This window comes from Cyprinus carpio, chromosome B12 (assembly GCF_018340385.1).
Source record: "Cyprinus carpio isolate SPL01 chromosome B12, ASM1834038v1, whole genome shotgun sequence".
Taxonomy (NCBI): Eukaryota; Metazoa; Chordata; class Actinopteri; order Cypriniformes; family Cyprinidae; genus Cyprinus; species Cyprinus carpio.
In genome coordinates this window covers 13,041,667-13,065,796 of record NC_056608.1, presented here as the reverse complement: position 1 = coordinate 13,065,796, position 24,130 = coordinate 13,041,667, and the positions used below count along the sequence as shown (strand labels likewise).

General features: G+C 38.2%; 2 protein-coding genes across 9 annotated transcripts in view; both read right to left on the bottom strand.

The window, feature by feature from the left end:
• afap1 (actin filament associated protein 1) overlaps nt 1-16,384 on the bottom strand; it is a 47,201-nt gene extending 30,817 nt beyond the window's left edge. Inside the window, exon 1 of the mRNA XM_042735443.1 lies at nt 16,232-16,384. Coding sequence (XP_042591377.1) covers nt 16,232-16,253 — 22 coding nt within the window. The 5' untranslated portion in view covers nt 16,254-16,384. The remainder of the gene's footprint in view (nt 1-16,231) is intronic.
• Nucleotides 16,385-20,048: 3,664 nt separating this feature from the next.
• Nucleotides 20,049-24,130, bottom strand: part of LOC109097700 (actin-binding LIM protein 2-like) — a 34,220-nt gene continuing 30,138 nt past the window's right edge. For all 8 annotated transcript variants that reach the window (XM_042735434.1, XM_042735435.1, XM_042735438.1 and 5 more), the window contains 2 exons: nt 23,822-23,902; nt 20,049-22,475 (listed from right to left, as the gene is read on the bottom strand). In XM_042735434.1, coding sequence (XP_042591368.1) covers nt 22,362-22,475; nt 23,822-23,902 — 195 coding nt within the window. In that variant the 3' untranslated portion in view covers nt 20,049-22,361. The remainder of the gene's footprint in view (nt 22,476-23,821; nt 23,903-24,130) is intronic.

Genomic DNA, 24,130 nt, shown 5'->3' with positions numbered 1-24,130 from the left:
TTTAGGGGCAATTCACAGATGAAGATTTGTGGCTGAAGGAGGATTTAGAATCACCTGTGAGTTCAATCAAAGAGTCTACTTAGCAAAAGAGTTACATTTAAGTCATATACAAAAACATGCAAAGATGATCTAATTAGGGCTCATTTACACTGACAGTAATTTGCAGAAACAAAGTGACCACACATTATCATTTTCAAAAGAGTTGTCAACTTATGCTGACATTGAAAAGTTGAACAGCTGAAAAGTTAAATAGAACTATGGAGGAAAGAAAAGTAAGAAAGATGTGAGACGGGAGAAAAGGTTTGTTGCTTTATTCTAACACAAATAAACATATTTCTCTGTCAAGTTTATACATCATATATTGATTCATTAGAAGACCTTAATCTGAAAGGTTCTATAAAAGGTGAGAAGCTCTGCAACATCAGTGTGCTGGTGTGTGATGAAGACACCAGGGTCATTGACCTAGATGTTTTAACAGAGCATTAATATACAGTCTTTAGTGGCTAAAGTATTTGGTTTTTCCAATAACCTTAGTTCATCCTTTGTTTTACCACTTGTGAAACACTGGTGCTTGAATTTGTGACTAATGCTTGTCATGTTTCCAATAATAAACAGGTCCAAGGCTGATATGGCCTAAATCTGTTGTACATTTATTTGAAAATAAACAATTAAAACTAAAGAAAAGATCTTTTAAAGATTTCAGTCAGCACTTCAGTCATATTTCTCAGCATCCTCATGTGCGTGTCCAATTTATCCAAAATTCTCTCGTCACCTACAGGGGGTTCACATATATTACAGACCATAAAGGCACATAACAGCATAATTTGGAATTAGTGATGAAAATACAAATTCATACAAAACGTTATTATTTCTTTTTAAGAATGTAATTACAAGTCAATGTAAAGGTATGACTGGACTGCAAATCAGTGCACACGTGTGGGTGGCCAAGTGAACTCACGTGTGTGTCAGCAGGATGTTGTATCTGGACACTGATCCATGTATTTGGTCTTGGCGCAAAAAAACTATATGCTCTGACATCATACTGGGGAGAGAATCAAATTGATATGCAGACATTAAGTCCACCCAAAGCCTGCAGCACAGCAGAAAGCAATAGTGTCGTTGTCTAAGAGGTTTCAACACAAAGCCTGCATTCCCCACAGTATCACATTCAACACTGTATCAGATTCAAACAAGTGCCAGTTTTACGATAACATACTTATCTGTCTTCTGTTTGTTGCTTTCCTGTACAACTTTATCAGTTGGGGTATACCTTGTGTGTTTAACTTAAATATGCACCGTCATCTGCTTCTTGTGGCATCACATGAAAGTCATGACAAAGCCATGTTTATTATCTACTCACATTAAAAAAGGCACACTGCAGACAGTCTAGAGAGAGTTATGTGGAGGAGACAATAGAGAGAGAGAATAAGGTTACTGTTGAGGTCATTATATCGCCGCAATTCAATACAGTGCACAGTGATGCACACAATTCAATAGAGTGATATCTTAGAAGAGTCAAGAGTCTTTAGAGAGATACACAAGAAGAGCTGACAGCCATTTTAAACAAAATTGTGAAACACTTAATTTCTGTCAAGAATCTCAAACATCGAGTCATTCAGCAGACTGTGGGTCGCTATAAAGTAACAAAGAATAGAAATTTTTTTTATCTAATGTAAACAACATTAGGAGTAAACCGCCTCTAAACTTTATCTCTTCCCAGCTCCAGACACGCCGTCAAAACAAAGCAATTCTGTGATACCCCTCTAACAGGACTTGGCCCTCACATCACGTGCTCAGGATGTTGGAAGCAGGGTGGAGGCCCCGTACTGGCAAACTGGTAACTGTCACGGGGGTAAGCTTTAAACAAACAGAACTCTAATGAAGCATTAAAGAGCCTGGTAGCCAGTAGAATGACTGCTTCCTCTGGGTTCCACTACAGGACATTCATTACAGCAAAGGCTATTTTGTCAGGGACAACACATGAGCTGATTTCAAGGTCTTTAGAAGTGCATCTCACAGAATGTGCCTGTGTGTCACTCATCAGTGCTTATGTGTTTTCATGTCTCCAAGGAATGCAGCAACAATCTATGCCCTGGTGAAACACCTCATTACTAAAGTGGTTGGCCTCACTGGCAAAATACACAAGCCAAATCATATGCGCACCACCTGCAAGACAACAGGATTTTTGATTACAAGACCCCAAAAGTAAATGGACTGAATTCCAGAGACAAATTAATTTGAATGCTCTAGACCAGGGATCTCCAACCCTGCTCCTGGAGAGCTACCGTACTGCAGACTTCAGTTCAAACCCTGCTCCAACACACCTGTCTGTAATTATCAAGTAGCCCTGAACACCTTACAGATTAACTGGTGCAGGTGTGTTTGATTGGGGTTGAAGCTGAAATGTGTAGGATGGTAGCACTCCAGGAGCAGGGTTGGAGACCACTGCTCTAGACGATGTTATTTCTGCTAAAAAACTAGCATTTATAATCAGGGTCCCGAATGAACCCTTTGACATTTATTTTTCATCCCTGAAATGCTTGCAGAACTTGCTGAACCTTTATAATTGCTGGACAATGTTTTTAGGGTTTCTGGAATGTTGCTGAGTATTTTTGATTCATTTGAATCCACTGAATATCAGCTCTGCAATCTGCACCCCTGCTACTCTCAGTATCCAAACAGCAGAGATGTAACTAAGATTTCAAAAGACATTTGGCTGTACTCTTCTCCTACACACACACACATACAGTATAATCAAGCCAAAGCCTCCTTATGGAATTAACAAAGAGAAGACAGACAGGATTTAGATCCACAGGAGGTGGATGATCTGATAAGACAGTTTGTGTCATCCAAAAGCCAAAAAGATTCCAAAAGCATAATATCAGAGAGATAAAACAACTTTTATAACGAAGCTACACAAGCTATACCATATATTAGCATATTTGTATATCCTAGTGCCTGAGAGAAAACATGTACACTGCAGTCTGCAATAAAAATTAATTTGTGCCAGACTGCAGAGACTAAATGTAGCTACAGACGTTGCTGTTGTAAATACCTCAGATGTGTTCATATTCAAGGAAATGTGTTAAATGAACTGTGATGCATCCAATTAAAACAGCCCAATTAGGTAGTCAACACACATAATGGCACAAAAGCAACAAACCTTGGAATCATTTTAACTGGTTGCTCTCCAGTTTTCCAGTTTGCAATTCTTCCCTGATAAGATGTTATCTCATGTAAACGTTGGAAATTAAACTAAATAAGCACACACACAGATTGACTTACACAGGCAGTAAATGTGAATAATTGAAACATTCTGAGCTGGTAGACTGCAACCAAAACTCTGAACACAGGTCTGGAGAAAATCATCATCATCATCGTCTTCATCATCACAAGCATTCAGGCTTCACAGACTCTCCATATGGCTATGAGGTAAAGGCTGCTCTGCTTAGCTGTAGTTGCATAATTTGACCAGAGTGCAGAAAGCCTAGAAAGCTGTAGCGCATATGGATGGGCAGTATGGAGCGCTGGCTGTGTTCCAGTGGAGGAAAGCCTTGATGAAGGGAAGACAGAGCAATTCTAAGGAGTATTTAAAACTAGGTCAGAATCAGAGTGAGCATGACTGCCTTTTGACACGCTGCTCATTTGTAATATCCTGGCTGGGTTTCAGACATACATTAGTGCTGTGTTTGGGTTGGGCAGGGTCAGCTGGATAGTGCACTACAAACCAGTCCAACAAAGAGTCTCAGTGGAGATACACAATCCTATATCCTTAAACCGCCCTAAAGAAGGCTTTGACAAAAAACAGCTCAACATTCCACACATGATACTCCGGACTGGTGCAGATGAGGCCACGCTATGTTCTCGCTCTCTGTTTTCTCTACAGTGATGTATGCTCGGTCAAGAATAATCAATAAGCGCACTTTTATGAACAAAGAAAGTTGAATATTTTTAGACTAGAGCAATAATTCATGTTCTTAAAATGTCATGTATATGGTTTAGCCTGACTGAAATTGTACCAGTCAGATTGTTGCCATTTTTTTCTCTCCAAATGATTAAGGGCAACCACACTCTATTTATTATTCAGCACTGAAAGTATAATTCAGTTCAAATGTATTTGCATACTTGTTTTAACAGAAAATGCCATAGCACACTGAGTAACAAGTACAGTGTTGGCAAGGACAAGATGACCAAGATAGGAGTCCAACTTGGGTCCATTTGTTAGAATTAATGGGGAAGACAATGTAGAAGACCCATCTGCAAGTTATCACCTGAAACAAACAGCTGCATGAAGCTCATTCTGTGCTTTTCATTATGTGATTCTTCCTAATTTTGTGTATTTTTGCCTTCTTTTATCTATAAAGTCCATCTACTTTTTCAGTCAAATTACATTTCCTTCCTTCCTCTTGTTCTTCTCGATACCAATCCTTGATAACATACACATGACCCTCCCCCAATCCACACCCAGTCTCAAGTCCCAGCTGCTATAGTCAGGGTGCCTCTTTAGCTTCAACCGTCCACAGCAAACAGTCAGATGGATAGATGGATGCAAAGATGTACAAAGGGGAGGATGGCCCAGCAGGACTATGAGTCACAACCACTAATACACACTCTACGCACACACCTCCCTCCGTCAGGCCACCCCACCACTTTAAGGCTCAGTCCACCATCTGGCCAGGCTGAGACTGCAGACGTGTTGTTGGTTATGGCTGGCCGGCCCAATGGGGGGAGGAGACCCAATTAAGAAACCAATCTGCTTTAATGCAAAATGTATAAACCCCCACCTCAGTTTTTTTTCCAGTGCGTTTTTATCTGGTTTTCCTTGAATTGCTGAACACAGCAATCAAATATAAATCCTTTCAATATATAGCGGACATCACACAGTCCTTCATTTCCTCAGATCCAGGCACTTTCCATCAGATGATCTTGATAAATGTTACAGCCATACTCAGCCAGAACCACAGACATTGATTTTCATCAGACCTCAGGGAGGAAGTCCGCCCCCAGAGATCCAACAGCATGAATTTGTGCAGAGTGCTGATTTAGGATCAGATTTTCACATTGTTTACTGGGGTTTAAGCCAAGGAGTGCTAAGGAGCAGCTCTGATCCAGAGACAGCATTCTTGATATGTGATCTTGTACATATATGGGTCCTGGCCTCTCACAGCAGACCAAAGAAGTCAAACTAGGGTTGATAAATGAACCCAATAAAAGAAAGAAAATGAGATAATACGATACAAAAAGAAAAAAGCACTGCTGTCATGGCCATTGAAATATGGAAGCTCATTAATTTTATCTATTAAATTCCAATTCTGTTTAGATTTAGTCACACAACTCTGATTTGTGTCCATAATTTTAATTCTGACCCTAAGTGGAACACAGTCAAGGCCATTGCACACCTAATTTTTGCACATTAAAAAATAAATATGACCTCACATTGTGTCAATCACTTTTACACACTGCTTCCGAAACTTTCGTCTGTCATTAAAAAAATTTGGATCAGGTTTTCACATCCGTATCAAAAATTTTAATAGGAAAGAATGACGAATATGAAAAAAACGAAACAATGCATACAAAAATTTCGCACTCAGTGTGCAAGAACCTTTACTCAGACTAAAAGGTATTCATTTAAACACCTAAATCAGATTGGTGTAAGAGTGGTGTAGACCTGAAATAATCCAATTAATAGGAAACAAATAAGAACAAAAATAAGTGCATGTAAAGGTATTGAGAGTATGCAAGGCCAATGGGAAGGTGACAGGATGTGGGTGAAAGGGAAGGGAGGAGAAGGAAGGAAAATAGTAGAATGTGGAAGACCTTTACTTCACCTGACACAAATTACCAAACCTCGCCCTTACTGTCAGGGAGCGGGCCAATCAGCTTTAAACATCCAGCAGTCCCCCAAATATTCACACTGATCTGGGTCATCTTTGTTGAACTTTAACACTAATAAAAAAAGATGGATTGATGGAAAAATCATGGTTCTGTTCTAATAGTCTATGTGTAGATGTAGTATGTTTTTTACTCTGTAACACTGATTACAAAAACAACAATTTTAAATCACCATGGGCAAAGAACATTTATAAAATCTGTTTCTTATGTTGTGTTTTTATATTATGCATTTTTACATTATGTTTTATGTTACCTTTTGCCTTGTGTTTTTGTTTTATTTTATGTAGCGCAGCCGTAGCATGTAAAGACAGCACATCATTCCTGTCTATCAGTTTTGTGTTTTGTAAACTTGCTAAAATACTCATCATACTGAAGACAGCATATGAAGAGGAGGCTCTGTGTGCAGCCAATGGCGGTACCGCAAAGGACCATTGAGGAGAGAGGGATGATAGGAATAGCATTCCAAAGAAACATCTGCAAAGCTCCAAGTGCTGAATGACTGCAACAACAAACAACTATCATGCACTGAAAGAAAAGAGAGAGGCAGGATAGAAAAGAAGATGACAAAGACTGAGTGTTGATAAAATCTCACAGACTCACTCACAATAACATTTACTCATAAAACAGAAATATGGAGAAAAATGTGAATCACTACAACCTTATAGAATAATGTGATGCCGATATGAGATTGTGCTAAATCTAAGATGTGATAAATCAGAATCAATTTTAAAGCCAAAGAATACCGTCATCTCTAATATGTATCCAATTCTCTGCATCTCTGAAAACGTTATGTTTTAAAATATAACAATTTACTCACTCGGCTTTCAAATCCAACCCTGGTGTTAGCTAGACAATATATGAGGGTGTTTATGATCTAAAGCAGCAAATGCCTGTGTGGTTTAATCCATGAAAGAATGCCATGATCTTAGCACTCACACCTCTCTGACAGTTTTACTGAGGAGGAGCTAAAAGTAGAAGCTGCTAAAGGTTACAATAATTATATATGCAGTGCACTCACACAAACACAAACATTCAAACACTGGCAATGGTCCTCTACAGAAATTCCTCTGGATCAAGTGAACCACCTGTTTCAACATAAGATATTGCATTACAACATTGCAGATTGCTGTCTTTGGAACAGGCACAATTTCATCTGCAGAAGTGTCATGTGCAGGTGACTCTACTACAGTGAAAGCAACTTGGCTGCATTAGAAAACATGCTGTGAGGACCAACCAGGGATAAAATTTATGAAACATTCTTAAAAATAAATTTCCTGCTTATTTTTATTACTTAAGAAAACACTTTCCAACACCCGGCAACCAAACCAAACCAAACTTTGACACCAAACTGACTAAAAGCACTAGTGTGAAAGCATACTAAGCTTAAAGTTTCAGTATGTATAGCCTCTGGGCTTTGTGTGGGTGTGTCAAAGGTGAAATACAGGGAACGAATGCAAGTATTCCCATAAATCATAACACCTTGACATTAACCTTAATGTACAGTACAATCAATTTAAAAAGACAGGCCTGGAGGCCTCAGCCCACATCTCTGTGTGCTTAAAAAAGTTCATAATGAAGAGCACTTAAAATTTCCAGAACGTAACTAGAACTTAAACATCACCTTTTAGCGCACATAGCACTGAACACCTGGTTATTTTACCAGCAGATCTATACATGCACATAAGCACATCCATTTACTACAGAAAAGCCTGAAACCACTTTTCCAAAAACATGTGAAAACAAGTCTTGGCTACATTCCAAACTAAGCATTTTATCCAAATACCTAAAGTGCATGCCTTCATCATCACCCTAAAAATCATACTCCCTACTAAAAATAAATTGGAATTGATGGAAAGTGGGTTACATGAATAGGTGGAAAAGCATAAAAAGAAATGTGTGAGTTTGCTTGTGCGCGCACACCCACAAGCATGCTGCCTGAGCATTGAAATATATGCACTTCCTTTGAGATTTAGAACCCAAAGTCTGACTCACTTTTACTCCCCTTCTGACCCGCCACAGGAAGTGACATATTCTATAAGTCTGTAACTTTCCCCATGGGCTACAGAGTGATTACTATAAAGTGGGCCTCTTCTGTTTCCATCACATTGTTGTAGGGATTTTGTGCAGTACAGTCAATGTGTGAGTGTTCTTTAATTCCTGTCTCTATTCATCTGGCATATCAAAATGAATGCAGGAAATAGGTAACGACAGGCACGAAAAGGCATGCCGAGCAGCAGAGAGAAGAGAAATTACTGTAGAAAGATGAGAGAGCTGCCTCAAGGTCTAAATAGCACTGTTAACAAATACACCTGCAGGATCAAACCCAAAAACACAGATGGTGCGTGTTTTCAGAACAGAAAGAATTTGGCGAAAGACAGACAAAGAGTTCATGTAGGTCAGCTGTTTTAGGAGAGATACAGGTACAACAGGAAATTAAGATTGCTTGTTTAATAATTTTTAGTATCTGTTATCTACACTGGTTTGAAGATGATTATATTAGATGAAGTTTGTTTAATCACGTCCTACGAATGCTAGTATAAACCAGCAAACACCATCATAAAGGTGTGTGTGTTCTTGTGTCTGTGTCCTTATATTCACTTTCACTAGAGATCTTTGCACACTATGACTGTCTTTGTTTAGCATGAGAAACTTTTACATACATGCCTGCAAATTTTCTATTTGATTATTGGTGCATTTTTGAGGAAATTGTCTGGTATGAGTCATTCAAGAAAATTTCAGGAATCTATGAAAACAAATCACTATAGGTTATTCTTAAACTAGCTCAGCTCCTAAAAGCTCAGAATAATTACAGCACACTGTGCATTAATTATTTATGCTAACAGTTCTAGCATCTGTTAGCTATAAAACAAGCCTTTACAGAAAGACTGTAACCTTGGCTGCGACAACACACCCTAAACACAAAATACTTAAGCAGAGTTTCCACCCGGCGAATAACACCAGCCACATCAGTCTAATCAGATTCCTCTCCACCTGTGATGTGGTCAGGAGCGTTAAGAACCACAGCAACTTTCATCTTCTGTATCTCTGCCACAATTTCCACACCTTCCTCAGTTATTTCCCTTATTTTCCCTCTTTCACATTCCATGTCATACACAAATAACGAAACACTGTGGAAACAAATAATGACAGTAAACCTCTACTTTTAATGATTCTGAGAATATTTAGAAAGAGACAACTAAAGCTTTCTAAAGAAAATGAGGCATCAGCTTTCTCAGACAGTGACTCAGAGGTCTCAAGTTCAGCTTGGTTTACAGCAGACACTGTCTACACACACACACACATATACTCAAATGGGCAATTTGAAGTACAAGCACCTTCTTTGTGAACACAAACACACTTGAGTACGCTGAGTTTGACGAAAAGAAAAAAAGAGCAAAGCTACATCTTCCCTTTGGCTATGTCTCGATGTAAAACCCTAATGGGACAACCTCCAAAGCTGAAGAAGAGCCAAAGGCATGCAACACCACTTTTTCATGTTTTACTTTAAAGATCTGCCACTCCAGTCCAGTCATGTTACAGAGCCTTGGGCAGAATGGGTAACTGACAGCTTTTTTTCACTTGTTCAACCTATAAATTCATATATAATTTTTAATCATTGTTATATGCTTCATACTGTTTTTGAGCACTTGTTTAGACAAAAGTCTGGGTAGTGAAAAATGAGTCATCCATGAAGAGGCAATCTGTTAGTGGTTGAAATGGGTACTGCGGTCCAAATTCAAAATATTGGATAGAGTTGTTTATCACGCCCACTCCAGGTTGCCAGATTGAGGACACACAATTGGAATGAGAGCAATTTACAATGGAAGGCGACAAGTCTTAAGGCCATTGCACACGAGTCTGAAATTTTGTCCAAAATTTTTGCATGTTGAAAAATAAATACGACCTCACATTGTGTAAATCACATTTACATACTGCCTCTGAAACTCTGAAATTCGGACTCAGTGTGCAAGGACCTTTACACTGGAAGTTGATGAGTTGATTAATCCATGTTTTACTATACCCCTGGTCATGATACAGCTTTTTAGATGGCTCCCAACGCTTTTTAGGTTGGGGTAGAATATATGATCTCTGACCCAATTTATTTGCTTGCTTCCATTGCTGCAATAAGTGTTTTCTACATACTGGCAACCCCTGGTGTTGAAATACTATCATAGCCATGGAAAAATATTTTATCTGTGGGGTGCTGGGAGGCGGGGCTTGACAAAATCCTAATATTAAACAGCTCAATTATTATTAACATACGTAATTAATCAGTAATTAATCAGTGCTTAATTTGTAATTTGCGGGGTCCCAGAAAAAAGCGGGGTAACAGTAACTTAAAATACGCTGTCATTTTAATGCATACTTATATGTAAGTCATTTTTGCTCATGAAGGTAAGAGTAATACATCATCATTCGGAATTTTAAAAGGTCTACTTGTATTTGTGTGCACTCACAATATCAACAAAATTTTATGCTTTTATCAAATAAAGAAAACAAACAATATGTACTAACTACCTTCTCATATTAAAAACTAAAACTCCAAAAAAAAAAACCTAAAACCAAAAAAATTATATGGAGGAATTATTTGGTCAGATTATAAACTAAAAGTCTAAAACTAAAAGTCTTAAACCAAAACTAAAAATCTAAATTTGAAACTTAAAGTCCAAGTCGAAAATTAATTTGGTATTTAGGATTGGGCATTTGGTATTTAGGATAGGGCATTTTGTATTTAGGATTGGACATTTTCTATTTAGGGTTGGGCATTTGGTCATTTAGCCATTTAGGATTTAGGATTGGGCATTTGGGGATTTAGGATTGTGAATTTGGTATTTAGGATTGGGCATTTAATCATTTAGCCATTTAGGATTGAGGATTGGGCATTTGAAGATTGAGGATTGGGCATTTGAGGATTGAGGATTGAGGAGTGTATGCAAATTAGGAGGCGTGGCCCAAATACTGGAGGCTGGGTTTGAAATGGCTGGTGCGCAGAGGCACCTTATGGACAGCAGAGGGAGCTCCCAGTGCTAAGGAGCACACTGTAATGAAGCCAAACGGAGCGAGTGAGCAGCTTGAGCGAGGACTGTGTGATAAGTTCAACTTAATGACAGCTTTGTAACATTTGTGGCCTCAAACCGAGCGTACAACTGATGCTTGCGCGCGAGGTAAATCACCTCCGCGAGACGAAAACAATATCGCACGCGAGGAACGGGAGCCCGCGAGCTCATTTCAAACTCTCGATCATTCCCCAGCTGCTCGCGCTCGATCTTCTCACCTGCTCTCTCGAACACTTTTATTTTTGTCACAACTGACAAAAATAAAAGTGTTCGAGCGAGCAGGTGAGAAGATCGAGCGCGACTGACAAAAATAAAAATGTTCGAGCGAGCAGGTGAGAAGAGCGAGCGCGAGCAGCTGGGGAATGATCATGCGCGCAAATGGGCATTTCGGTTCTTTTTCGTGAGCCGGCTCGTTTGACTCAGCTCACTGAAAAGAGCCGGCTCTTTTGGCTCACAAACGGCTCTTTAAAAAAACAATAATGTTTTGACTATGATAGGTGTGAAAACAATTCTAGTAAATTATTAAATGAAATCAAACTCACAATGTCTCACAATTTCTTTACAAATGCATTGATTTGTTATGAAAAAAAGAATACTATTAAACATTTGCATTTAAATTACAACTTTTTAATGTATAGAAACAACAACATTACAAAACAAATACAATCTGAATCTGAACAACATAATAGGACCCATATTAAAGAAAAATAAATAACTGAAAGGATTAAACTGGTCCCTCTTTTTTTGCATGTTATATAACCAGCATGAACTATCTCACTAGTTATGTTTTGTATAATTAGCATGAACACACACACACACACACACAATGCTGATCATATTTTTATTTTATGATAGATTTGCATTCAGAAATGCAAGCTGCCTTACTTTCGAGGGGCTGATGCGGTTTCTTCTCCGAGTTTGACACTGTGTGTGTGTGGTGTGTGTGTGATGGCCCGGCCCCTCCCTCATGCCATATAATTGGTTGACACCTCGTGTATGATTGACAGGAACAGAATGTGAGGCTGTTCAGACGAATATGTGCGCCTTTAGGCCTATATAATATTTTTTTTTGTTCTTTGAATTAGTCAATTATTTTAAATAAAATAAAATGCATCCATTATTTCATTATTACATAATGATTTAATTTCTATAGGTTATATATATATATATTTTTAAATAGAGTCGGCTCTTCAGACATGCGAGCCAGCTCTCGTCGTTCACCTACAAGAGCCGGCTCTCAGAGTCGGCTCATTCGCGAACGACCCATCACTACAAAGAACATGTCACACGCGCGAGAGAGTTTGAAATGAGCTCGCGGGCTCCCGTTTCCTCGCGTGCGATTTTGTTTTCATCTCGCGGAGGTGATTTACCACGCGCGCAAGCATCAGTTGTACGCTCGGTTTGAGGCCACAAATGTTACAAAGCTGTCATTAAGTTGAAGTTATCACACAGTCCTCACTCAAGCCGCTCACTCGCTCCGTTTGGCTTCATTACAGTGTGCTCCTTAGCACTGGGAGCTCTCTCTGCTGTCCATAAGGTGCCTCTGCGCACCAGCCATTTCAAACCCAGCCTCCAGTATTTGGGCCACGCCTCCTAATTTGCATACACTCCTCAATCCTCAAATGCCCAATCCTCAATCTTCAAATGCCCAATCCTCAATGGCTAAATGATTAAATGCCCAATCCTAAATACCAAATTCACAATCCTAAATCCCCAAATGCCCAACCCTAAATAGAAAATGCCCAATCCTAAATACAAAATGCACTATCCTAAATACCAAATGCCCAATCCTAAATACCAGATTAATTTTTGACTTGGACTTTAAGTTTCAAATTTAGATTTTTAGTTTTGGTTTAAGACTTTTAGTTTTAGACTTTTAGTTTATAATCTGACCAAATAATTCCTCCATAAATATAAGCCTCACAGACATGACAAATATATCTATAGAAAGCTTTTAATTACTACTTTAAAATGAAATAATTATAATCGAAAACAAAAACTATTTCATTATGTAAGCTGTAAAGAGGCATTTCTTTCTAAAGGCGCATCCAATGAGGAGATGGCGAGTCAGGATCGGCAACTTCATCTTTGAGAGATCATTAGACCGTTAACCAACAAAATTAGAAGGTTAAATTAGATTTAAATAAATTAAAACTTAGAACTTAAACTTAACAAATAGCACCACAAACATCAGAACTATTCACACATCGTCACATCACGCACCCGCAGGGCATCTGTGTATGGAGAAAAACAGAATAAAACAGCATATATAAAAGGAATAGAATAAACATTCCTAAACACTTATATTTTACTTAAATAACGAACATATTAACAAAGGCGATTCATCTTCGATAATGAACGCGATATTGCGTACCTTGTCAGTGAACTACGGCTCTGTCTATTAAATGCCGCTCCATTTGAAAGCAGGTGATGGCGATTTAGCGCTAATCAGGGAACCGGCTTTACTGACTAGATACGCATGATCATATCGTTTCAATATATCGCCCAGCCCTAGTCTACACCGAGTTCCGTTTTATTTTTGTGACCATGCCACAAATTCAAGGAAACCAAGAAGGAAAGCGCACCCTATTAGTTTTCTTTATTTGATAAAAGCACAATGTTTTGTTTTTATTGTGAAATTAAAAAAATTAAAAAAATCAAATTAGGCCTGACTGTTGTAGGCTGAGCTGATCTCATGAAAGTGCATAGTACGATTTTCTGTTACTATTTGGCGCAATATTTATAGAAGAAATTGACTTTGGCGTGCAGTTAAACATAAGGTGGATGGATGGCTTGAAAGTAACACACATCGACAGAAAAGTCAAAAAACATATTTTGATCTCATGGGGTCTTTAAGACGGAGTCAGTGGGTTTTATGTGTTCTCAATGGTCCTTTCAGCTCGCATAAACAAAACCGAAAAGAGTATATAAAAGGTTTAATGGGACAAAGACAAGAGCCCGACTGGTAGAGCAAAGTGCTTGCAACTTCAAGGTCATGGGTCTGATTCCCAAACAAGGCATTTGCCATGAAAGTGTGTGCTTAATGCAAAAAATATAACGATGCATGTTACATATCCTTTTCTTTTTATTGCATCAATAAAATTTCAACTGTCTATGCATTTCAAGTCTTTTTATAAACCAACACATCTTTCCATAGGAATCAGTGTCAGAGGTCAGGAAGTGGTTTGGTATTGAGTAAGACAGACAAAGAATCAGCAGCTGTTCACAGCTGTATGTGACACACACACACTTACACAATTAAACTACACACTGCATCCCGAGGCAGACTAATATAAACCCACTGGAGACTTGTCTGTGAAAACTATCCTAAGGCACAGACACCTAGACTAGAGCCACAAGAGAGGGGGAAAAAAGCCTGGAAGGGAACTTGTACAAGTCAGGCTACTATAAAAGAGAAAACTATACTGTATATCATCACTGCATTTTCCCATTATTCAAAGCAGTGATTAGAAGATAACAAACATCCACAAAATATCTGTATGACTGCTTTTTTCTCCAGCAAATTAAGCAAGACCAGTCATCCATCTTCACCAATGGCCTCTCTCCTTCTCGCACAGATGCTGCAACAATGCAGCTCCAGATGTGCACTAGTAATGATGTCACTGCATCAGCAATCAGACTTTTGACCACATGTACAAACCAGTCATCAAGCTATCAGAGAAAATATCAAACTCCCACCTACTGAGGCCATGCAACACTCAGCTATACTGGCATTTAGCTCTTGGATGACCTACTTTGTGCGGTTACAAAATTCTTGAAATAAAATGTAAATGAACAAGCTTACACATGCTATGCTACCATGATAAGGGTGCAACTCGAATCCTTTGTCTCCTTAAATGGAATCAAATGCACCTAGTTCTGAAAAATTGGCGTTGAGTGGTTCATGGTTTACAAAGGTATTCATTCTCTGCCAGATCGATATGAAACTGCCAGTAACATCAGCATTTGCGTGAGAATTGAAGGAAATAGTATTTTTAAAGAGTGGGATTCAATACGGAGAAAGTATTTTGTTTCTGCTCTGATTAGGAAGAACATCCTGAATTAAACCTCCTGTTTGCATGATACAAATTGTAGTGAAAGTTCAGCCAAAAGGAGATGAACAGGTCAAGTTAGTCTCCATCGCCCATTTTACCAGATGGCCCTTGACTAACATCCCTCAAAGCGCTTGGTCACACCCTTCTAAACTCTACATTGGCTACTGATCAAAGATGCTGAGCTTTGTTCACACACTTATCTTTGTTTTTCCAAACGATTATATATCTAGCCAAGGACTCCAAGAACTCAGTTTAGCCAAGCCCAAACCCAACCTGTTCCCGTCGATTATTTCTTATTTTCTTTACCTGGGTTGACTGTTTTGAGAGAGTTTGGACAATGAGATATGAGCCTCAACCTCTTTGGTGGCTTTTTACGTTTTGTTCTGTTTTCTCTCATCTCAGAGCCAGAGTCACTAAAGCCTACAACACACAGGATGACGGTTCTTGTCCGCTCCATTGTCAGTTATTCCTGGAGGAAAACTAAACTGGAGATGAAAACACTTTCACACGGTCCCAAACTCTTTATATAAACACCCTCTCCAAATAAACATCATCTGAACTTGCAAAACACCTGCGAACAACAATAACAAAGCTGCTAAAAAAAAATAGGATCAGCTAGGGTAAACATAACACTGAAATCTTAGACATGAAGATGCAATTATGATGTTGTCAGTGGCAACTATGCTTCATCGTCCTATAAACAACAAAAACATAACCCACCTTCCCTTTCCCAGTGGTTTAAGAGTCATCCCACTGCATTGTATCAAATTAATTGGATTTGTTCTTCATAATTTAGCTTTACACCTCTCTCAGCCCCTCCCCCGCTGTATAATCAGAGACTGGGGCTCCAGACGCCAGCTGATCCCTGCAGGCTCGTGCTATTCAACAAGAGCCCCCCACATTGATCAGGATGCCTCGTGCTTCTTTGTGCTCAGCCTCAGCCCCAAAAGAAGAAAAGGGTTGATGGCAGCTCCAAAAAATAGCTAATATTAATGAAGGATGACAAGTTCTGAGCTCTTTTATGTTATTATTAGCATTTGTAAAGAAATAAACAATAGAAAGCAAGCCTGTCCCACTCACATGTTTTCTAAGAAGCGTTTGTCCTTAAGAAACCTCAGTGTGTTGAAACCGACAAATTAGGAAATATTTCATGGATGGCCAAGTTGCTTTCACAATGCATAAACAGAGACAGACAACTGTCAAATAATTTTAACAGTGACATCTTACCTTCTCGGTTATTTCCCGTCATAACTTTACCGCAAGGTGATGGACCTGCCCAGTATCCGCGTGCACCTCTGTTCTTCCTCTCTGGCCTCTGTGAGCTTCTTCAGATTCATGTCTGCTCCTCGGGGACCGCTCACGTACTCACGCTGTCAAATCAGTCCGAGATCGACAACCGTGTGAGCCAATCCGGCAGCGCGCTACTAAAAATCCAACCAATAGTAGAACTGGGAGGCGGTCACGTTTACAAACTGGGTAGGCTAGATCGAGAAGATAGTAATATGATAAACATACAGGAGGCACATCCAGGCACGTGCACACAGACATCAAAGGGGGCTTGAGCACCTGCCCTTTTTCTTCCTCGAGAGAAAGTGTCCTTTTTCTGGGGAGTGATTTTTTTTTTTAATAAATGAATATATGTATATATGTGCTTGTGTGTGTGTGTTTCTGTTTGCGCACAGCTTTCCCTGTCAAACTAATAAAAAAAATCTAAATATCAGGTCGAGTTAGGAAATGTTCCGATGCCTTTCTCCCTCCCTCTCCCTCTGCAGCACAGCAGTGTAGCACACATTGATTGGCACAAGCACATCACAGAGCAAAGAGCCACAAAAGTAAACCCCTCCCTCCCTTTCCAGTTGTGTTTGTCTTGGTGTGGAGGTGAGTGATGATGAACAAAAGACTAAGGTAACTGTGCCTCAAATTTACAGCTAATGATCCAAAAGACAAATATCGAAGGCAATTATAGTTAATTTGTCTCGCTAACATCCATGGCTCATGAGAGCTATGATGTAAGTTAGGCAATAGGAAGTCTAGTAGGTTAGACCACCAGTGCACATTCTATTACTGCATGATTCAGTTTATTAAAATGCATTTATAATAAACAAAAAATTCAAGATATTGGGCCAGAAGTGTGTGTATATATGCGCATATAGTTTATCAGTATCACGCGAAGACAGACGTTTTTTCTAAAAAGCAGCATGGTTACAAATGTGCTATTGATTTTATAAAACAGTTCAATAAACAAGAATTTAATATTAAGATACTTACATTTTAGACACAATATTGACTGTTTTTGCTCTATTTTGCCAACAAATATAATCTCCATTTGCATCTCTGAGCAACATGACAGTGTTTGGTTCTCAAAACTTTCCTCAATTTAAATCAGTGGTTCTCAACCTTTTTTTCCAACGGGCCGTACTATAGTCCAAGTGCAAGTCTCGCGGGCCGCACGCATATCATTTACATATTACGTCACCAATACAAACCAACCTGATTTATAATATTATAGCCTAAATATTATGATAATTAATCGATTACATTCATTGAAATAAATTAATAATTCTACTCCCCATAAATAAAACACCTGATGCTGTCGGGAGCTGACCAATTTTGTGAAATTCGGCTCGAAAGGAATAACAGCACAATGAAGTTGCGATTGTAAGTTGCAGTCTGAAAGACGCGCACGGGAGCATGACTTGACGCGCGACATTGCAGAAAATGTGCGTTCCCGAATTTAGCCTATGTTGATCCAAATATGGAAAGCACTTTCGAATTTAATAATATGAGGTTCTCTCCAGAGATGTTTTGCCACATTTCTGCAATTAAGGATTTGATTGCTGCGTAGTATGGGTGGTTCTATTTGCCTGAACTTCTTCAAGTGAGTTACGGCGCAAACCGAAAATCCAGCACTCTCCTTCACTGCTGATACTGTGACTATTCTTGTTTGTGACTATTCACTGACATTTCCACACTTCTTTTTACTCCCTTAAAAACAAATTTGTCAATTCTGATGCTCAATTTTACCGAACTAATGGCTGTTGATGACTATTTGAATTGAATTCTGCCAAAGTGCGCGCTTGTATGTGTTCATAAAATGCGGAACGTTATGTGAGTAGGTCTGCTCATGTCTGAAAATAATATATGAAAAACAAAAGAATTTTACATATAAACATTAGGCTATAGCTTATATTTCTTTAGTAGCTACATTTTTAAATGAATGTAAAAACTAAAATGAATTGTAAAACTGAAAGTAATTTTTTTAAATTGTGTTCAGCATGGTGGGCCGCATTTGAATTCGTGACGGGCCGCGGGTTGAGAACCGCTGGTTTAAATTATTTGGTTCAATCGCAAGGACTCATTTATTAACAGTTACTTGCTGCCACCTACTGACAGTTTTAATTTCACTTTTAAAGTATATTTTCATTTAAAAAAAAATAAAAAAATAAACCATTTCAAATATGAGTATTCAAAGTTTTATGTTTAAAATATCAAAACATTTTTTTTAAGTATTAATGCATTTGTAACTGCTGGTTAAATGCATTCATCTCCTGCATTAATCAGTGTAAATGCATCTACTGTAAATGCCCCAGCTTCTGTGTTTTCTCTGCATTATTATTCTAACTGACTAATTCAATTTAAGAATTTGACTGAAAAGATGGTGCACACTTTAGAAATGGCTTTAGAAATGTAAAAATGCCAATAAAATGTAAAAATCAATTTTAAACTTATTGGAAAAGATTACTTTCTATCAATGCTGTGAATATGAAGAATATCAAAAACTTTAGAAGTCAGCTGTCCATGGTAGTCCATAAAATATCAGTATAATGCATTGAGCAAAATATAATCTAATTATCGATAAAATCCCAGAAAATATTGTGGTATATTTTTGGCAATATCGCACACCCCTAATATATTTAACGTTTTGATTAGAACAAAATTAAAATAAATATGAGAAGTGCCATACACATCCACCTAACCACCTATCTATCTATCTATCTATCTATCTATCTATTGTTTATATGATAAACATACAGGAGGTACATCTATCTATCTATCTATCTATCTATCTATCTATCTATCTATCTATCTATCTATCTATCTATCTATCTATCTATCTATCTATCTATCTATCTATCTGTCTGTCTATCTGTCTGTCTGTCTGTCTATCTATCTATCTATCTATCACATTAAAAAACTGGGTAGATCAAGGGGCGTTGGAAGATATAAAGTTTCAACGTCTGTTTAATTTGTTTAATGACAAACATATAGGGGGCACTTCTATTATTATAGAAGATATTAAGTTTCAACGTCTATCTACTTTGTTTATATGATAAACGTACAGGAGGCACATCTATCTATCTGTCTATCTATCTATTTATGTATGTATCTATCTATCTATCTATCTATCTATCTATCTATCTATCTATCTATCTGTCAGTCTGTCTGATTCAGCAACTTTTTTCTTTACAAGAAAACACATGAGTTGAAGTAGCTGTATTTATTGAGATGAATATCAATATTTTTTGCAAAGCAACTCAAAGACACTGTGAATGAAATGGGTGCATTTACATTTCCCAAACTCATTACTTTGCACAGTCAGAACAACATTACAATCACAGTTATACGCAGTAGTTAGTTTGCATACTAGCACAAAACCACACACACCCATGGAAAACCCAAATTGTTGCGTTTACCTCATCATAACACAAAGACAACTTCATAAGAATGTCTCAAACTTTCTAGGTACAAAATAATACATTTGTGTGAATGCAGTCGGACCCAGACACAAACACAAACACGCTTCATATGTAATAGTAGCAAAAGTAGGAAAGCAGCTCTCAAAACTGTTCAGACATATTTCTTTTCACACACATACATACACCTTCATCCATACAAACAAACATAACACACACACACACACAAAGAAAAACAAATTTTGAAATGATTCCCAAAAGCAAACCATATTATTAGAAAACACAGAAATGCAGATGCAGGTATGACCTCCCTGTTTAGTCTCCACTTGGGTCTGTTTTTGAAAGGTTACAACAGTGCAATGCTGAAGAATAAAGATGATCGAACACACACTGATCTGAACTCACCTAGTCTGAACTATTGGACTGCTGAGCTGGAGGCTAACAGCACTCACACCCACACGCGAGCATGTTTCTACAGCTGTTCAAATAAGAATAACACATTCGTCCTCCGCAGCTCAACATGGTTCTTCTGGGAAGGCTCCCACCTACGCATTCGGACTAAAACACATTCAAGTGTTTCAGACAAGCTTTACTGTACTGTATTTTCCCCAAAACAACAGATTTTGGCATGACCGATGAAGGCTGAAATTTACTGCATGAAAAATGTCACATTATGACCCTGAAGAATGAAATAAGCACACACGTACAGTTAGAAAGGCCATACTTTCCCAATCAACAAAGTAAAACAATCTGAGTTCCCTGCTGAGCAGTTTAAAAAAATCCAAAGACGCCTTGATATTGTACAAGATATAGGCACATGTTACACATGGTTATCATTACTCAGAACTTAGTTTACTGAATGTGGCGGTGTTTCTAACAGTTCCAGATTTCTGACATCTTTATGTAATGCATTCATATAATTAAAACGACAAAATACCTTTCTTTTTTCTTTTTTTGCAATTCTGTGTCACTGGTATAAGTGAAAGAACCTAGAACAGATATGGTACGACTTAAGAATGTGTCTGAAGAAACAAAACAATCTCTCAATAACTTTAAGATCTCAAATCAAACATGTCATGATTAATCTTAAAAGTCCATTAGGAAGTCATTACATGATGCTTCTAGTAAATGCAGTGCATGCCTACAAGGTGACATGACAAGTGTAACAGACATTTATATCAATATACTGCACACATTTATTAACAATCTAAAAAAGCAGAACAAAAACAATCTTATTTGGGTTTTAAATGAAGCGCCACTGAACTGCATGCTTTATTAATTGTCGTGTTGTATAAGTTTTGCTAATTGCTACAGAATCTGTTAACTTTGGCATGGCCCCATGCTAAAGTCAATGTTGCAATTATTTGCAAATGGAAAATAAAGTATCTGGCAAACATCTGTATGAAAAAAAAAATTGCATACAAAAATAAGGGTTTACTCTGCCTTGAGCACTTTCATTTGTGTGGATTAAAACAATGAGAATGTCTGGCTGATAAAGTTTATGTGCACAATATATATAGAGAGAGTATGTGATACCGAGATACCAGTTTAGAACAACTCTAAATGTCTTATTGAATAACTGTGATCTCATGATTATGACATCTGATGAATTGCACACTGACCTGAAAAAGCAAACAAATACATAATATAACGCAAAAGCTATGCATTGTTCCAGCTGTTTGCACTCACAGTCATTGAGCAACAGTAAAGATTATTAAACATACCAACTAACACCATGTCCTAACCAGGCGCAATACGACAAGTTCGAAAACAAAATCACACCCAATGAGTTGTACAGTTCTGAGGAACCAATGAGATTTCACAGTGGGCGGGGCTACCCAGCATGATGTCATGTTGTGTCCTGTTGCTCTTTGCTTCTCACGATCGAGGCTTGTTATTAGGAGGCTTTTTCTCATTGTTTTATTGCGTCGCGTCTGGTTAGGTCACGTGTAAGTTGCTTTGTTGACTTCTCGCTCTGATTGAGTCTTTGGCCTGGTCATGCTAAAGCCATGGATGAATGAGCTTCCATAAAGCTGATATTACATCATAGATATTACAGTCCAAGCAGTGGCTGAGTATCATGTCTAGGAGGTAAGACGAGGAACAGGCAGAAAGAGACGAGAGAAAGACACAATATGAGTAGACAAGGACAATACCAAAACGTTGGACAACATTCATTGCAGTCAAAAATAAAGACAAGGGGTGAGGAGAAGATGGATATTATTACATAGCAAAAAAACGTACAAGTAGAGCTTGTTGGCCATGTTTCTCAATGGTATAAAATGTAAAGAAAGTGGCTTATATCAATAATGAGTGCTTTTTCCACAGAGAGAGAATACAATGCAGTAATCACAAAGACAGACGAGGGAGCAAGATCAAAGACAAACAAAGAGAGAAACAAGATTTAGAGAGAATTTAGTTCTGACTCTCTGTCATCAGAGTAACATTCAGACCATGTGGTGCGGCGTTCACGAACAAAGCTAGGTGGCAAACAGCGTTGTGAAAGCGCTCCCTCTTCCTCAGCGTGAGATGGGATGACAGTAGCTATGCAGCAGAATGGAGGTGCATATATATTTCTCTCACACTCATCCTCCATGCACACAGGATGGATGAGAAGAGGTTTTCTCTTTATCTTTGCTTTCCTTCAAGCAATTCGGCGGGATTTAAAACAAGCGGGCTTTCTTCTTAAGGTCATTTTTCTTCCACAAAGCCAAACGGTCAAACTGTTCAATGGTCATCCCAAATACGTTGTAGAAGTCCTCAGGTGACAGGTGCCTCTGAAATGATAAGAATTGCAATAAATGTAATTAATTGAATTCTAAATCTTTACAAATCAATTTTGATATCTGGCAAATTTAAGAGGGAGTTCAGTTGAAAAAAAAAAAATTGTGTTCTAACATGGGTGTAAAAGATAAATGAATTTGAACCAATGCAGAATTTTCATTTTTTGGGGTGAACTATCACTTTAAAGCATGCAGAATAGCTCCATGATATAGTCATCCATCTATAAAGGCCTAAAATAACACTGTCAAACAGCTAATCAAAGCTTAATCAGAACAAACCCAAAGGACTTCTGCCAGGATTCTAAGCACTGTTTATTCTGCTGACAATATCTGCATGGCGCAAACGTCATTACAGATTAAAGACACAGTGAAAAAAATAATACAATATTGACAATAATTACAACCATCTATATGCATGTGTCACCTAAAGCTTTGCAATGGTTGAGGACATTCATTGCCTTTAGCACAATCAGGATTACGAGCACCACTGGGGAGCTGTGAAAGTTGCCAGGATTTCAAGCCTATGATCTCAGTTTTGGTTTAAACCATTCCAGAATGGATCTGTATAAATCTTTATTTTTTCAGGCCCTGTCGTATGTGGTACTGTAACACTTGCAGATGTGTGGGTATCCTGAACTTCTGCAAAAAGCTGCTGAAATCACTGTCTTTGGAAAGTCTTGGGTGTTGCAAGTGTCTCCCGCTGGGACACTGACTCAAATCATGCTCAATTCAAACAGATGTGACAAGGGCCTTTTACATCAGGACAACAGTCATATGACGACAAACACACACACACACATTTTCAGATATTGCAATTTTAACCACAGTGATTCCAAACTAACAGTTACAGGGAGTGGGATCAGTAAATCAACATCTCTCGTAACTCATGCTGAAGTTAAAAGGAGCCAGACATTTCTCTTCCCTTTTCCATTTAAACCCACTAATAACACTGACACAATGTCCAGGAACACTGAGGATATATTATGTGTTGGCCGTGGGCAAGTGGACTGTAGTCCATCAAAGCCATAACCTCATAAACACTCACACACAAACATACACAACTCTTCGCCTGGCTGCCTTCTCGCGTACTTTGATCAAGACTAATGCTGACAAAATAATAATTAAACAGAAATAAGTCAACCCATGCTCCATATTAAAAAGATGACACAAGTGTACTTAAAAGTCAATCATTATAGAGTATGACTCAATCATCATAACTTGGGATGCTCCAAAAATATACAGTATTTTCACTAAACAAAACCACCGAGTAAAATCATGTACAGCATATAAAAGAGTATGATTCAGGAAACAGGCCGCATAAGGAGGAATACACATATTACCTCCAGTCTGGTGCGGTCCACATCCCGTGGTAGTTTTGCTCGGACTCTGTGGGTCACAGCTAGCATGTCATAGGGATAGACCTGCAACATAAATGCATGTGAAATACACACAATTACAAAAATGCACTCATAAGACATTTTATAGCGTTAAGACATTTGTTACCAATGCTGTTCTTTTGAACTCTTGAGCACCAAATCAGCATATTAAAAGAAAAGGATCATGCATCCCAGTTTTACAGGAGCTATTATAATTATTAATTGCATAAAAATGCATTCACGCATTCAAATTTGTTATTTAACTACATGGAC